The 17543-nt window shown below is 40.2% G+C and overlaps 1 protein-coding gene across 3 annotated transcripts in view; it reads left to right on the forward strand.

Annotated features, from left to right (window-relative positions):
* Nucleotides 1-17543, forward strand: part of ADCY2 (adenylate cyclase 2) — a 435519-nt gene that overhangs the window by 250323 nt on the left and 167653 nt on the right. The window contains exon 1 of one of the 3 annotated variants that reach the window (XM_034959724.3): nucleotides 10072-11595. The exons of the other annotated variants lie outside the window; for them this stretch is intronic. Within the exon in view, the coding sequence (XP_034815615.1) occupies nucleotides 11416-11595 (180 nt within the window). The 5' untranslated portion in view covers nucleotides 10072-11415. Of the gene's footprint in view, nucleotides 1-10071; nucleotides 11596-17543 lie in introns of those variants that run through there. 3 annotated transcript variants of the gene reach the window in all.

Genomic DNA, 17543 nt, shown 5'->3' on the forward strand with positions numbered 1-17543 from the left:
GATACTATACAAAATGAACATCACCAATGCATATAGTCACCAGACTGTCCAAGGTCAACATTAAATAAAAAATTTTAATGGCAACTAGAGAAAAAGATCAGATCATGTACAAATGAATTCCCATGAGGCTAATAGCAGACTTGACTTTTTAGCAGGAGAAATTGGGGGCCTCTTTTCAACATTCTTAAAGAAAGAAATTCCAACAAAGAATTTCATATCTCACCAAACTAAGTTTCATAATCAAAGCAGAAATAAAATATTTTCCAGACAAGCAGGCACTAAGGGAATTCGTTACCATTAGACCAGCCTTTCAAGAGCTCATTAAGGGAGTTCTAAATGTGGAAATGAAAGAACCATACCTACTACCAAAAAACACTCTTAAGTATATTTTTTTAATTAGAATTTTTTTAATTTTTTTTAATCCTTTTTCTTTGTCTACAGAGACTGTGGTAGGATTTTTTTTTCAGATTTTCAAATGTATTTCTTTAGCCTTCCCATTCAGAAATGTTGGATTTTTCTATTTATGAAAATATGCCATTAAATCCATCAGCATGCTTTTAGTGTTTTCTCTGCAGTTTCTAAATAATTTAAATGTCTATTCTAAAAATTTTATAAGTTAGCATGCTGTAGCAAACAGATTAATTTTTTCAGCATGAATTTTACCTGATTATAAGTAATATCCAGTAATACTGTTGGGACCTACATTTATCTTGTATCCAGACACTCAGTAAATTCTCTATTCACTCTAGTGCTTTCTACCTGAGCTCATATACATTACTCTTCCACAAACTACACTTTTTTGTTTTCATCCCCTGAAATTTTTATATTTTCTGATATCCAGAGATACCAAAGCTGTGTTGAATGACATTATTCTATGGAGCAGATTTGTTATGTCTGTGCTTACAGGAAGGGCTCATCATTTTGGTTTCATTTCTTTTTTTTTTTCCACAATAAAATTTATAACACCTTAACAATATTTTGGTGATTTTTTTTTCTAGCTTCTTTAAACATTTATCTTTTAATCCATGACATTTTGATTTACTTCTAAATCTAAAGATAGTTTGCTCTCTGGAGAAATAAATATAGTCCATTTTTATTTGTGGTAAGAATTGTTATGCCATATCTAGTGTCTCTTATTCTGTTTCCTGATACTTAGTGTTGTTTCCTAGTCTTTCTAAATTTTATTTTAGTTTTTTTTTAATCTCAACTAGTGAGGGACTAATTTTTTAAAATAATAATCACATTCCATTGTGTGTTTTCTTTTAAAGTATTATTTTTAAGACCTCTTTTCTTTTTCTGACATGTCTTCTGAGCATCTTAGAATACCTTACCACATTTTAACAATATAATTATTTTTTATTAAATGGCTCCAATAATGCATGTCTGTGTTATCCCTTGCTGATACACATTCCAGTTTCTCTTATTTTAAAATAAATAAACTAAAAAAGTTATATTTTCTTAAATATCTCACAAATAGTGTCTTCATTCTTGATTCCTTTCACTCACCACTAAATTTCTTGAAAAAGCAGTTACTTTTCTTTTTTGTCTTTCCTCAATACTTACCCACTTCTTAACTTTGCTGTTGAACTGCCATCTAAATTCACCGTTCAACTGAAAACACTTCCTAAATTTAAAGGCATTTTCCATCCTCCTCCTTGATTTCCTCAGTGTTTCCTTCTGCTACCCACATTTTTGTCTACTTGGGGAAAAACTATTCTTGAGGCATCACCTGGTACCAGTTCAGTTCTCTGACTTCTTTTTTCTTCTCCTTGTCCTTTGGAGACACCGTTTCTATTCCTACCCATCAAACACACACATTCTCTAGGACTCTGCACAGGGGCACATTTTCTCCATATTTATGTTGGCCAGCTTTTAGCCCATCACACATTTTTAGTCACCCTGTCTGGATTATTGGCTTTCAATTCAGTAATTCCTGTACCTTGTCTTGAGTTTCAGATCTATATTTCATTAACACCATAAACTCAGAATGTTCAAACACCATTTTTGCCCAAATGCCATTCTTCAATCACCCTCTCTATTTCTGTGAATGACTACACCTTTTTCTCTCCCACCCGAACTCTAAATCTCCCTTTTTGGCTTTCACTTTCTTTTCTTGTCCCCCATACAATTAATTGCTCTGTTATATAATTCTTTGTACATATCGTAGTTTCTATTTGCCATTCCCAAAGCTACACCCTTCACTTAAGTTTTCATATACTCCGCCCCACCAAATTCTTGCCATACAGTAGTATCATATTAATCCTCCCAAGGCACGGTTAGTCTCAGAACAAGGCCGAGTCTGTTAACACCCTAGTTAATAATGCAGTGCCCTTAACTGATGTTCTTCTTTGAATCATTTGTTGAGAGGGACTATTCTGTCCTTGTTATGAGCATGGCTGTAGTTTCATGCTCTTTGGTTGTGAATCCTTAGAAACCCTTGATAACTGTGTGTCCTTAGGAAAGTTACTTCATCATTCAAGTCCTTGGTTTCCTTATCTGTAGAGCAGAGATAATGACATTACCTGCCTTAGTCAAGTTGTGGGTGTCTTACACATTTTTATAGTCACTCAAGGTGCATGTGCTTATTAAAGATATATATTTTTTGAATTGCAAATGGCCTAAAGAAAGTCCATGGGAAGTAGCCAGTGCTTTATATCAGGATAGATGGATGGCTGAGGCCTAAGTGGTGTGTTCCTGGATTCACTGGAAAGTTTCAAAAAGTGATAATAAAAGCGGAGCCGGCATTTGCACCTTCAAAGTCCTTGGAAAAGAAAGCTGGCCCGATCCATAAAGGCCAGGATATACTTTTTCAGCTAACAGACAATGAAGAAAGAGACACTGAAGAGCAGTAAGATTAAAGGACATTCAACCTTCATTACCAATGAGACAATGTCCAGTGTGGTATAAGAACTTTGGGAAGGAGGATGACTGGTTGGATCACCAGGTTACCAGTGAGTGAATGAATTCCTAATCAAATACATAAATTTCTGCCCAGTAACAACTTTATCCCCATCCTTCTTTACATCACTATTTACAGACATTTGTTTATGTTGAAAAAAATGAGGAAATGATAAGATGCTCCCCTTATGAGCCTGAGTCTTCACTTACTCAACAGGCTTTCCAAATAACCATGCTAGACTCATTGCTGTGCTGCTACTATTTCAGTGTTAGGGATAAAGAAAGGAATCCTAACAGCTTCTAGAGAGAAAATAACTAGGTTATCTGCCATGGGACAAGAGTCAGATTTGCATTTTGCATAAACAACACCAGTTGTCAAAAAACAATAAAGCAAACATCTTAAAAATACTTAAGAAAAGTATGTTGCACTTCAATTTATATGCGAAGTCAAACTACTGTTTGTAAATAAGGTTAAAACAAAGACTTTCAGGCAAATGTGGATTCAGAAAATGCAACTTCCGCACATCTATTATGGCATGGCATTTGTGGATTCCTCCAGTGAAACAAAAATGAATTCAAACAAAAGAGAAAAAAAGTTGGGATTTTTTAAAAAAACATTGTAAGCAAAGAAATGAGTAAAACTTGATTAAGACTAAATAATTGTAGTTACCTAATGTAAAAATAACACTGTTAATTAAAACAGCAAGAATAACAAAGCCAGAAATTGTTTTTAATCAAATGATTTTACCTTGAGAGGTATTGAGGTAATGGACATATTTTCTAGGAGAACTTATTATTTATATATATAAAGAAATATATATATATAGTGCAAATACACATATTTATAGAAATAGTTTATCTCACTGCTTTAAATCACAGTAAATGCTTTACTTTTAATTTCATACAGCTTTAAAGGAGAAAATTAGATTTTTATATTCATCAAAGAGGATTATGGATTAATAAGCTTAAAAGACCCTCTTATAATGGTAATTCAACATTCAGTGTGAAGGAGAAAGGCATAGTTTATACAAGGACAAGACCTCTCCTTGAATTATGCAGTTTAGTACTCTGAGCCTTCACTATTTTCTTCCGTCTATGTGCAATAAAATTTCAGTTTTAGGACCAGGTAAATAGTGCTTATTACATTTAAGCTGTGAAAGCCAGAATTCCCTGAAGCACATCGTACAGCTCAGCATTGTTGGTATTTGTGTTTTCATAGCATGTTTCATCTGAGGGAACCAAGTTCTGCATAAATATAACGAATTTCACATTCCATAAAATGATCCCATATTGTTATATTATCACCAGCAAGGCATAGGGTGGAGAATTACCGGGTTTTCGAGAAAAGCTTGAGCAAATGGGCAATTTCGGCCACCATCTTGAAGGCCAGACTCAAGGACAGGTTTTATTTGGGAACACTTGGTCCTGGGATTGCCTGCGTTCGCTGCCCCATGTTCCAGCATCATCCTCTGATGTGTTCAGTCTGAACCAGTTCCCCATAAAAAGTTATTGTAGGAAAGTTTTGTGCCCTGAAGAAAGGTGAGACCTTCATCCTATTCAGGATTCCCTCACTGAGCAGACTCTTTCCTTGTCCTTCTTCAGAGATGTGTGAATGTGCCTTTCAGCTTCTAATACACGCCTTTCAGCTCTGCCTGATATGTGACCAACCCTGGATTTTTGGTTCTGTTCATTTGGGGTTTTGTTCTGTTTGGTTGATTTTTAACACTCTGTGCCTCAGTTTCCTGACCTGTAACATGTAAGTAATGATAATATCTGCCCCAGAGGAATCTTCCCGAGACAAATTGTAGGCATCAGAGTCACAGAGCAGGCCACGTAAGCAATGATAATATCTGCCACACAAGATTCTTCCCGAGACAAATTGCAGGTATCAGAGACTTAGAGCAGGGTTAGCAGCCAGCACACGGTGCACGTGGGCCCTGTGTGCTTGCAGAGGTTCAACCCCCATCTCCACCTGCTTTCCATGACCTGTGAATGGATGGTTTTGCACCAAAATTCATGTACCATACACACCTCAGAAATAGCCCTAAATATTTGGGAAAAGGTAGCCCCAAAGGAAGCTTTTGGAAATGTTCAATGCATGTTGACACATCTTAAAAATTAAGAAAATGGCAACTAGAGGAAGATCAAGAAGTACTGAGAATGAAGGTTATAAACCAGCTAGTGTGTTGCCAGGCATTTGGCCTCTTACTCTTGCCTTCTCTTCCTTTTTCACCATCATTTGGCAAAATTTAGAAATTTAAACATCTACAAAGACTCATCAATCCTATCTGCTATAGGTACAACTGTCCTTGACTTTCATGTTTTCTAATATTCTCTTTTCCCCTCTGTATTGAAATATTTCAGACTTGAAGTATAAAGCAAAAGAACAAATAAGCGGACCTTCTCCTTTTGTTCCTCCGTCCGATTAAAGGAGCCTGGGGAAAAGGCGCAATGCCAAGAGGGATTTAAATGCGCTCTGGACTTCAGGTTCCTCCTGCATAAAATGAGGATTCTAGACCTTATCATAATAGGTTTTCTTCCAGCCTTAATAGTCCATGAGATTTCACATTTTTCTGGTATTATTTTCAATCTGTTAGAAGCCTTCAAAGAAAATTATATGACTGGTTGCCTTTTTCTTCTTTTCAGTTTTACTGTATCTCCAATTTTGACTGTAATTTTCAGGTATTTTCTATGAATCCTTTCACTCCTTCCTATCTTTTCTATCTTGTGGGCAGAATGTTCAATTCTTTTGGCACATTACTCACATCCTAGCTAATTATTTTCAGTAACTAAATACTCATGTGTGCTCATTATAAAAAACTCTTCAGAGCAAAGCATAAGAATATAAGTTTCTCAAGTGAAACTTCTTTGCATTTACGGGGAAGAATACTATGACATGATGGGAAAATAAGATTTTGCCTAGAAATATGTTCTACCATTAATATTATCAGTTGCGGTCCAAGAACCTCACTATTCTTCATACTAGTGTTTCAAGTAATAAGCACTCACTGCAACAAATGCCATGGCAATAGAAAAAGCCAGAGTCTCCTAATGATTTAAGAAAAACTTTGCCAAGTAAAATCCCTGGGGGGTTAGAAACACTGACTTGCTGTGAGAATTGAAATATATAAATATGTATACAATATACCAGTCTCAGGTCATAACATCCGGAAAATATTAACTATCGATAAAATGAATTAAAATCATTTTGTATCATTTAATATGATTTTGATAAGCAAAAAAGGCATTATTTTAAATTTGTGAAGTGAGTCATTTCTTTCATTGTAGGCAAAATAGATTTTCTGTCACATTCTGAAAAATAATAGAATTGGAAGAAGGTCTTTTGCCCATGGTTATGGCTTAGGCAAACAGTGATAGCTCAGAAGATAAGCTATAGAACTTAGTGGACATAAAACCTGTCTCATAAATTTGAGAGCTCTGTGATAAATCACTTCTTCGGCTAAGAAAATGCTATCATTTTTACATCTTCAGGGTTACATAGTGGGATCCACTTTTAGAGATATAGCCTCACTAAAAGAATTTCTTTGTTCTTTTTTCTAACAATATGAAAACTTTTAAAATATGAAAAGCCTAAGTAATGCCATTTTCCTGCTCTGCTTCTCATTTGGGTAACAACTGAGTAAAATGCTTCCCTTTATCTCCTAGAACCACAAATATTGTGTTGATGTGAATTGGAACATTGATATTAAAAACAATTTTGGTTGCTTGCATTCTGATTTGCCATAAGATTAAGCCTGGACATTTGAGCTCTCTGGACATTGCATTTACTTATGGATGCATCATCAGTTTATAGCAAGCACAGCTGAGCTCTCAATGTTCTTCATTAAACATGGTAAACTTAACAAATTCTAAGAGTCTGGAGGATCTAAACAGCTCTTACTAAGCTACCTACTAGCATGTACATTTCTAGAGAGAGGAAGAGAAGAATGAAAGTACATATTTTTTCTTCTGTTTATTGTATTTATGTGGGAGAATAAAAGCTGCAGACCACAGCATGCAGTGCTTCAGAGGGAGAGGACTTGGCAGGATGCCTTGCTTGCCTGACCCCTCTGAAGGCCAGAGTGTACCAGGGCTTAGGTCTCCAGTCTGTTCTCTGCCATTTACCCTTAGGGATCTCACCCATTCTTACTGCTTTACAACCGTCTACACACTAATAACTCCATAGCTCCTATCTCTCCCCTGAAATCCAGACTCAAAGTCCAACTGCTTAGTATAGTCTTCATTTGAATTAATGAATATCTCAAACAAAACATGACCAAAATAGAGCTCTTGATGGCCTCCTAAACCAACTTTCCCCCTCTTTACCCTTCTAGGTAAATGATACTCCATTTACCCACTTTCCCAGGCCAGAACTCTAGGAGGAGCCATACTGGACTTTTTCCTCTCACTCCTCGTATCCAAGCCATCTGCAGATGGCCCCAGTTCTACCTTCAAAGTAAACCCAAAGACACTATTCCTTCCCCCTTACCGTCCTCATCCAAGCCAGCATTCTTCTTCCTGGACCTCAGCACTCACTGAATTGTCCTTGTTCACACTCCTGCCTACCTAGTGTATCCACTATACAGCAGCCACATTGAGCCTTTAAAATAGTTCATTAACTGGCATTACTCTCATCTTAACCCCAGGGAGTGAAACCCAAAGCCATCACTTTGGTCACAAGTCCACGTGCAGGTACAGACACACACACACACAAATGCACATTCTCCTCCTTGTCACACTTCCTTTATTTCACTGTCCCTGAGTGTGCAGGCTCAGAAATGAAAACTGTCTAGAATGGTGGCCACCACTATGAGTCCATTGGTGTATGACAGCTGCCATTACAATAAATATTAATTTATATCCTTTGGTCTTTTGGACCTCATGAGAAGAATTAGATTTGATTAAGTAAAATTCAGGGATAGTAATGTCTTAAAAAATACTTTACAGTACGAACTATATAAGTGGAATGTAGATTTGAGTAGCAGAAGTGCACCTCCAGACACAGGATGGAGGAACCCCACAGAGGCCTTCCTCCTTCCTGAGCCCACTGCGTGGGAGCCTCTGTGACTTTCCTTTCTATGTTTTTGCCCCCCGGACAGTGGCTTGCGATTTCTGTATGTTCCAGTATTGCTGCTGCTGTTTTTCTAAATGAAATAATGAGGACAGAGTATGAACTGTGATTTTCTCTTAAAAATTTCAATTCTTTTGAGCCTTATGGAGTAAGGGTCAATTTAAAAAGAAAATAGAGTTGAACAAAGACATGTTTTCCCCATATCCTAACAAAGTGGAATTGAGCAAGGCGGGATGGCTTCTGGAACAGAAATCATTCTCTGTTTGTAGGGCGGTTGCCCAGGGAGTAATGTTTGCATAAAAGGGTGCTGATTTACTGACAAGACGTTGCTCGGTGGTTAGGTTACCACTCCTTGGTGACTTGGCAGAGGGGAGGCCTGTGGAGAGGAATGCAGCCTGGGATTCATCCAGCAGCTCTGCAACTCTGCTTCTTCTAGATTATGTAGCTGCCTGCATGATCAGTGGCAGGTACGCATCCCAACCCAGGGGTCCTAATTTGAAACCCAGCATCAAAGCATTCTTCTTTAAAACTGTTTGTCCAGCAAGCATATCCGAGGCACCAAAGATAGAGGAAACAATACAAAAAAGTGCAATTTGTTTGATGGCCAATTCTTCTAGTAAATTTTGATTTCATGTCTGTATTAGTCAGAGTTCTCTAGAAGGACAGAACTAATAGGGTAGATGTATGTATAAAGGGGAGTTTATTAAGGAGTATTGACTCACACGATCACAAGGTGAGGTCCCACAATAGGCCATCTGCAAACTGAGGATCCAGGAAGCCTCATCCCAAAGGGATGTCTGCATCCCAAAACCTCAAAAGTAGGGAGGCCAACTGTGCAGCCTTCAGTCTGTGGTTGAAAGTCCAAGAGAACTTGAAGTCCGATGTCCGAGGGCAGGAAGCACGAGAAAAAGATGAGGCTGGAAGACTAAGCCAGTCTAGTCTTTCCATGCTCTCCTGCCTGCTTTTATTCTGGCCGCGCTGGCAGCTGATTAGATGGTGCCCACCCAGATTGAGGGTGGGTCTGCCTTTCCCAGCCCACTGACTCAAATGTTAATATCCTTTGGCAACACCCTTACAGACACACCCGGGAGCAACACTTTGCATCCTTCAATCCAATCAAGTTGACACTCAGTGTTAACCATCACCATGTCCATTAATGAACATCTCTTCCAACCTTCACGTCTTTTTATTTATTTATTTATTTATTTATTTATTTATTTATTTAGATGGAGTCTCGCTCTGTCACAAGGCTGGAGTGCAGTGGCATGATTCCGGCTCACTGTAACCTGCGCCTCCTGGGTTCAAGCGATTCTCCTGCCTCAACCTCCCAAGTAGCTAGGACTACAGGTGCACACTACCATGACCAGTTAATTTTTGTAGTTTTAGTAAGGACGGGGGTTTCACCATGTTGACCAGGATGGCCTCTATTTCTTCACCTTGTGATCCACCCACCTCGGCCTCCCAAAGTGCTGGGATTACAGGCGTGAGCCCCCGCACCTGGCCTCACCTCTTTTAAAAATCACTTTAACCCTACTGAGAGTTCCAGCCCTGAGCAGGAGATATGTCAACATTTATTGCAGACCTAAAAACTGATCAACAGAACTATGAACAGTACAAGTTTTAAATCATTCCCTGATTATAGCCATGGGCACTTCCTTTACCTTTCCCATTAAGTAGTGGCATGTATAAAAATGAATCCTTTATATTACAGGAGAGAGAAAGAGAACAGAGAGAGAGAGATCAGTGGGAAAGATTGATACAAATTGGAGCTATTTTTCTTGCTGAACAAAAACTCAGTTTTCAAGTATCAACCGTAAAATACTTTTCCCATTGATCTTTTTTAAAGCGTGGCCGTATAGTTAACATTATAACAACAATGCAGATAACTATCCCTTTCATCTACTCTTTAGGGTATGACGCATTTTGGATATGCTATTTAAAAACTGACATTGTATTCTCTGTATAATTGTTATCAGTTGAATAACGATTACTTAATTTTGTATACAAGGTCTATAGAATTCCTTTTGTCAGGTTAACCTCATTTTACACCAGGAGCGCAAAGCTCAAAGATGTTGAGTGTATGGCTCTCAGTGAGGTGAATGCAACTGATCTGACACTGATTTTACTTGATTAAACACATGCTAAGACAACCTGGTGATGCTGGGCATAGGTTCTTCATGAGTGCCTGGGGAATGATGCTCCCTTGCCTTCTACAAAGAGACCCTCTCTTGCTCTGTGGCGTGCCCTGACCAAGACACACTGACCTGTCACTATTACATACATTTTTCAGTGAGCTCTGTGAAGAGAGCAATAAAATATCATCCAGAAGGAGAAGAAACGTGTAGAAAAGGAAAAAAAGAAAAAAGAGGAAGAAGCAAGTTTTAGAATGGACAAAAGGAGTAAATTCCATGATGCTGAGTTGTTTCCATGTTACTGTGTGCTGGAAATGATATTGTTTTGATTTCCATGAATCTGTTAGCCCTGTGGGTGTAGACAGGGAGGGCTGACATTTCAGTGCAGAATGCTGGTAGTTCTGTCAACAGGAGTTACATTTTATGCTAAGTACAATTTCTAAGAGATATAGTTTCAAAATACTTCCTTTTCTGTCCCTTTCCTTTTGCCATGACAACTCTCATACCCTGAGCAGGCAGTGTGGACTCGAGCCGGCCAGCCTGGGCGTGGATTTCACTCTTGTGAGATGTCAGGCAAGTTGCTCTTTGTTGAGACTTTGAAGATGTAAAAAGTCATGATGATAATCATCCCCATGCAGGCTGCAGTGTTAGGGAGGATTAAATGAGTAAAAAATGTGAAGACGGCTAACACGGTGAAACCCCATCTCTACTAAAAATACAAAAAATAATTAGCCGGGCATGGTGGCAGGTGCCTGTGGTCCCAGCTACTCAGGAGGCTGAGGCAGGAGAATGGCATGAACCCGGGAGGTGGAGCTTGCAGTGAGTGAGATCGTGCCACTGCACTCCAGCCTGGGCGACAGAGCGAGACTCTGTCTCAAAAAAAAAAAAAAAAAAAAAAAAAAAAAAAAAAAAAAAATTGTGAAGAGTTTGCTCTTTTCCTGGCACACAGAGCTTAGAAAATATTAGGTAGTTTATTGCAAATATTTTATCTAGATGTTGGCATCTAAAACAGTGAGGATACTGATCTAAATGAGAAATATTTGCTGACTGATTTAAACAAAAATTGCCTTAGATAACCTTCTGCAATTGACACTTTTTTTTCCATGTTTTATGAGTATAAAATATTATTATGTGGGTATTTCCCTATCACAAAATATCATGAGCTTTCAAAAATTATAAATTCTTACCACACCTGGAGGAGGAGTCAGTTTGGGGGCAGATTAAGAGTTCAGTTCTAGACTTCATTGTGAGGAGTTTGGTAGAAATCCCAGAAGAGCTGTTGAGAAGACCAGTGGAGCCACACGTCTAGAGGTCATGGACCTGGGCTGGGCCAGAGATCTGCATTTGAGAGAAGCCAGCAGATCAGTAGCATTTACCACCCTGAGGCTGGGCACAGTCACCACGGGACTCCTGACATTCAGAGAGCCAGGAGATAAAGAGAAGTCAGGAAAGGGCCTTGGGAAGAGATGGCGCATCCAGCGAGAGGAAAGCCAGGTGAGCATGGTGTCTAGACAGAGACAGCCCAGTAGACAGGGTTTCAGGAAGGAAGAAGGCGATGGCCTGTGTCCTAACAAGAGGAGCTCTGGTGGGGTGGCGGGGAGAAGCCTCACTGCAGCACAGGGAGGCCAAGAGGGAAAACGGGATCGAGAGAAGGTTATTTTACAGATGAGGGAATGAGCAGCATGCCTGTACGCTATGGAATGATCCAGCAGAGAAGGAAACATGGATGTTGTGGAGAGGTAGATAGGCTGTTGGAGCCACATCCATGAGTAGGAAGGAAGGGATGGGTTCCTTCCATGAAGCTCTGACAGGAGCAGGAGCAGACATTTCCCCCTTACAGGAGGGATGTAGTGACATAGGCGGGGATGCTGGCAGGTGGTTGTTTCTCCTGTCTTTTATTAGAGTTATATGTGTTTCTGCCTTCTCATTTTACAAGTTTATAATTTCCTCGTGCTCTTTGACTTACTCCTTTTGTGTCTCCAAACACCCCACCTTCCTTGCCCTCCACCCATGCAAACACAGAGGGGTGGAAAATGTGAGCAGTTAATAAACATTGCTGCCACTGAAAATGCGAATGCCCAGAGGAGTGTACATGCCCAGGACTGCTGTCAATAGTAAGGGGAAGCAGCCTAGGACATCTTGAAATACTGAAAAGGAGGCCGAGATCTTGGGACCTGGAAATCCCCGTTTAGGGGAAAAAATGCAAATAAGCATTGCCTACTTGGAGAGTGGCACCTTCTGAAATGCATACCTAGAGGATGTGACTGGCAGAAACATTCGTGTTTCAAATTTTAGACGCCCTTTGAGATCCCCATTAGGTTTTAGACACTGAGAGATCTGGAAATGTTGTTTCTGAGTTTGGGGTGGATGGCTCCCAAGGCTTTTGTCATGGAAGTCGTCCTGGGCAGGCGTTTCCCATGACTGAGGGCTGGGACTAAGGAACCAACAGTAACTGTAAAGTGGTTGTGTAGGAAAGGGGCGCTACGTTCATGGCACTTTACCTGATTGTGTTACTTTGTTGCTTGTGTTGTTATTTCTGAGTGTCTGAATGTTTTTAGGACTGTATTAGTCAGGGGTCTTTAGAGAACAGAAGCCATAGGATATATACAGGAAGAGATCTATTGGGAAGTGTTCACTAACACAATTATGGAGATTGGGAAGTGCCAAGACCTGCCTTCTGCAAGCTGGAGGCCCAGGAAAGCCAGTGGTGTGACCCAGGCCAAATCTGAAGGCCTGAACGTCCAGGATGTAAAATCCCAGCTCACGAGAAAAAGACTGACGTTCCAGCTGAAGCCAGGAGGCTGGAAGCCAAAACAGGGACTAATTCCTCCTTCCTCCACCTTTTGTTCTCTTCTGGCCCTCAGTAGAGATTGGACGGTGGTCGCTCACACTGGGAGCGCAGTCTGCTTTACCAAGTCCATTGATTCAATTGCCAGTCTCATCTGCAGACACCCTCACAGACACATCCAGAAATCATGGCTCATCTGGGCATGCCGTGGCCCAGTCAAGTGGACACGTAGAATTAACCATCACGTGGCCCAATTAACAGAACTATAAGAAAGCACACGTTTTATTTGTCAGAAGTAAATGTACAGTTAGATGGTGTAGGAATTGTGGGGAAGAAAAACAAAGCCCTCACCCATCTGCATCTGATCATCTTTTGAAACACCAGAGTCTCCACAGTCTGGGTTCTGGAGCTCAGCTGTCTGGACCCAGATGCTTCTTCACCACCTGTGAGCTGTGTCCTGTAAAATAAGGGTATTTGTGATGTTAACATGGAAAGCAGTTAACACAGCACCTGTCTCATAGACACCTCTCCTCAAACATGAGCTGTTAGGTTTTTTTCATTTTCTTTTTTTTTTTTTTTTTTTGAGAAGGAGTTTCACTCTTGTTGCCCAGGCTGGAGTGCAATGGCGTGACCTTGGCTCACTGCAACCTTCACCTCCCGGGTTCAAGCGATTATCCTGCCTCAGCCTCCCAAGTAACTGGGATTACAGGCATGTGCCACCATGCCCAGCTAATTTTGTATTTTTAGTGGAGACGGGGTTTCACCATGTTTGTCAGGCTGGTCTCGAACTCCTGACCTCAGGTGATCTGTCTGCCTTGGCCTTCCGAAGTGCTGGGGTTACAGGCGTGAGCCACGGCACCCGGCCAACTGCTAGTGCTAAAACACTTCCTTAGATGACTTGCATTGATCCTATGCTGATTCTACTCTTTAAAATTTTTCAGGATTGTTTACAACAAAATTAATCAATTGATTCCAAGTAATAAGCACTCTGGGAAAATTAATTGGGAAAATTCACTAAATGACATTATTGAGCAGGAAGTCTATATAGAGCTATAAATACTTTTTAGTGTCTCATGTCAAAGGGGCCCTGAGGGCCTTCCTCATTGTCTGGGTAGCTGAGCAGCCAGTTGTCCCATCCCCACTCATAGCACTCGAACCAGAGTACAGAATTCTATATGGCAGCATTTCATCATCTCATTACGTAAGCAAAGTGGGAAGGATGTGAGGGAGTGCACTGTGACTCAGGCAGATGTGCGACTGTAATCCCTCTGAAGGGGGATGAGAGATCCTGGGTTCAGGTATAGTCCCTAGGAATGAAAGCATCTGATTTTAGAGTCTGCAGTCTTCTATGACTGAGCTGTCAAATTCTGAGCACATAGTAAGGGTTGAGTATCCAGAATCCGAAAATCCAGAATCTGAAATGCTTCCAAATTGGAAACTTTATAAGTGCCAACGTGATGCCACAAGTGGAAAATTCCACACACCAGTGCTTAACACAAATTTCATCACGTGCAATTATTAAAATTGTATAAATTATTAATATTGTGTAAAATTATTTTTGGGCTATGTGTATAAGATGTATATGCAAAAGTGGATTTCATGTTTACACTTGAGTCCTATCCCCAAGATATCTCATTATGTATATGCAAATATTCCAAGAACCAAAAAATTCTGAAATCTGAAACACTTCTGGTCCCAAGCATTTTGAATAAAGGATGCTCAACCTGTAATAACATGCTCCCCAAAATGAAGGAGTTTGGAAAGTGTTAGTCCACTGGAGGGCTGAGGAGGCAGGGTGCTGGATAGTTGAAAATCAGTGAAGCTCATTGAGTCATTGAGTGTCTGCTTCCTTCATCATGCATACTTTTCTGCGTATGCAGAATGTGTAGATTAGGGCAATGTGTAGATTAGGGCAAAGTCTTCTACAAACATGGGAATAAATATGTGCTATGGTGCTGTCTTCCCTGAACATTAAAGTGACATGAAGTGATGATCAGGGTTAAATATGTCACAGTGGCTCTCCATTCCCAAGCCAATGCTATTCTTGCCTCCTGTATCTTCCGTCTCTGCCTGTGCTCCAGCCCCACACCATCTCCCTGCCATGCACACATGTGTACACATGCCAGGACACATTTTTAATTTTTACTGCATAAACAAAGTACTTAATAGGGGTATGCTCTTTCATTCTTTCCTGCACTAAGGGCGAAACACACGTGAGGGTTAATCACCTAAGTTCGCAAATCAAGGACCAAAAACATGTGCCTCCCCTGCAATAGAAATGTCTCCTCAGCATGAGGTTTCCAGGGGTCACAAGTGTCTGTTCAGATATGCACAATCCAGACCTTTACTCTTCCCTCTCAGCTGAAATTTAGATGCCAAAATTCCCAGCAATTAGTTCTCCTGAAAAGCCATAAGAACCAGGCAGAGGAGACAGCTCCCAGCTCCCACTGAGGCTGATGGACAGGAGGAACCATTCATTGGAAATGAGTGTCCCAGACCCCAGACCCCCAGGTGCAGTGACATCTCTGCCTTCCTCAGGTCTCCAGTGGCGAATGCAGGAGTCCCTCACCCTTCGACATGAACCCTCTTCTAGGTTCAAAGAGGCAGATATCAAAGCTGGTCAGCCAAAGACTTTTACTGAACATGGAGATCTTCAGTTGTACCCAACCAATGCACTGCACTGATGGACTGTTTTGAACCCCTGCACGCTGGGTGGAGAATATCCCTACCTTTCCTCAACTGAAGTTTCTGTTTCCATATAGTTGCTGTCCTCTCCAGGTTTTTCTCATGAACCGGTACCTTGAATCCCTTCTCCTGAAGATTTGTCCACTCTTGGGTTGTGCAGTTCTTTGTCATGTTCACTTGCTTTTTTTCTATAAGTTTTTGTTTCTCCTTTTCACCAGTGAAGAGAATTGTGTGTGTGTGTATATATATATACATATATTTGAGATGGAGTCTCACACTGCTGCACAAGCTGGAGTGCAGTGGTGTGATGCAATGTCTGCCTTCTGGGTTCAAGCGATTCTCCTGCCTCAGCCTCCAGAGTAGCTGGGACTACAAGCATGAGGCACCACACCCACCAAGAAGTGTATTTACTGCATTGCTTCTGTAAAAAGCACAAATCTAAGGAAGCAGAAGCATTAAATTGTATAAATCTGAAGTGTATTAGTCAGAGTTCTCCAGAGACACAACCAATAAAATGTGTGTGTCTATGGAAAGACATTTAAGTTTGGTTCACACAATTATAGGGGCTGGCAATTCCAAAACCTGCAGGGTGAACTTACAGGCTGGACTGAGGGAAGAGCAGATGCTGCAGTTCAAGTTCAAAGCCCGTTCACTGCAGTATTCCTTCTTGCTTGGGGGAAATAACTCTTTTTTTTTGAAGGCCTTGAACACATTAGGAAGAACAATTTGATTTATCACCAATTTAAATGCTCATTTCATCCAAAAACAACTCTCACAGAAACATCTAGAAAAATGCTTGACCACAACATATTTGGCACCATGGCCCAGTCAACTTAACATGTAAAATTTACCATCACACTCAATTTTCTTGGTGATTTGGTTTAAAACACTGAGATACAGTTTATGCAGTCTTTTGAAAACTAAATATTTCAATGTGCTAATACTCAGATTCTGAGATGAAAGAAACGAGAAATGCTGTTGGCTAAAACTTTACAGAGGTTTGCTTTTCAGCATAGGTATGGTTTTCCTTATTCTGCAGCTGTTCACTCTATTCAATCCAGTTCCAGTTAAATAATGTGTAACTTAACTAATTACATGCATCTCTCCAATGCAGTGCAATTTAAGATGAGATTTGGCATAAACCAACATGACTTCTTTGTGTGTATGTGTGAGTGTGTACATTTGTGTTCTATTTATCTTTATAATACCCAGATTGCTGTACTGTGTTGGTTATTTCATTGTGTTTCACCAGCTTTTGAATGGAAATGGAAACGGTCTGGTTAAATTGACACCAAACTTATTGTCTCTTTCTCTGTAAATGTGCTGAAAACCTCTAGCAATTGGTGTTGAAACCCACAGCTCTGTGGTTTCTGAGAGTTATACTTGCAGTTAGTCCTCTTATGTCCATAGCTTGTAACAGGACACTTGTGGGACCAGGAAATTGAGTTACTAAAGGATAAGTAATACCTCTGCTGTGAGCCGACACCACCAGAATGACCCAACTTACAAGAAACAGTTTCATTATTCTTGTGCAATTTACATGAAAGTAGAGATTCCTAGGAGTAGTTGGAAAACTCGACTTTGCATTTAGAACTGTGGCCCAGCTACACACAACTGTCCAGGTACTTGGCGAGAGCCTCCAGTTACATACTACCTGCTTTCCAAACTGGTGTGCATAATAAATTGGCTATAACCAGATGACCTGTGTAAACACAGTAATAAAAGATGGAGCTACTTATGTAAGTGTGAACACCAAGTACAATATATTCTTACTTATAAGTGGGAGCTCAACATTAAATGCACATGGACACAAAGATGGAAACAATAGATACCAGGGATTGCTTGAGAGGAGAAGGTGGGAGGGGCCATGGGTTGGAAGGCTACTTATCAGGTACTATGCTTACTACTTCCATGAGTGGATCATTCCTACACCAAGATTCACCCACGTGCAATTTACCCATTTAACAAA

This window comes from Pan paniscus, chromosome 4, assembly GCF_029289425.2.
Source record: "Pan paniscus chromosome 4, NHGRI_mPanPan1-v2.0_pri, whole genome shotgun sequence".
In the NCBI taxonomy this organism is placed as follows: Eukaryota; Metazoa; Chordata; class Mammalia; order Primates; family Hominidae; genus Pan; species Pan paniscus.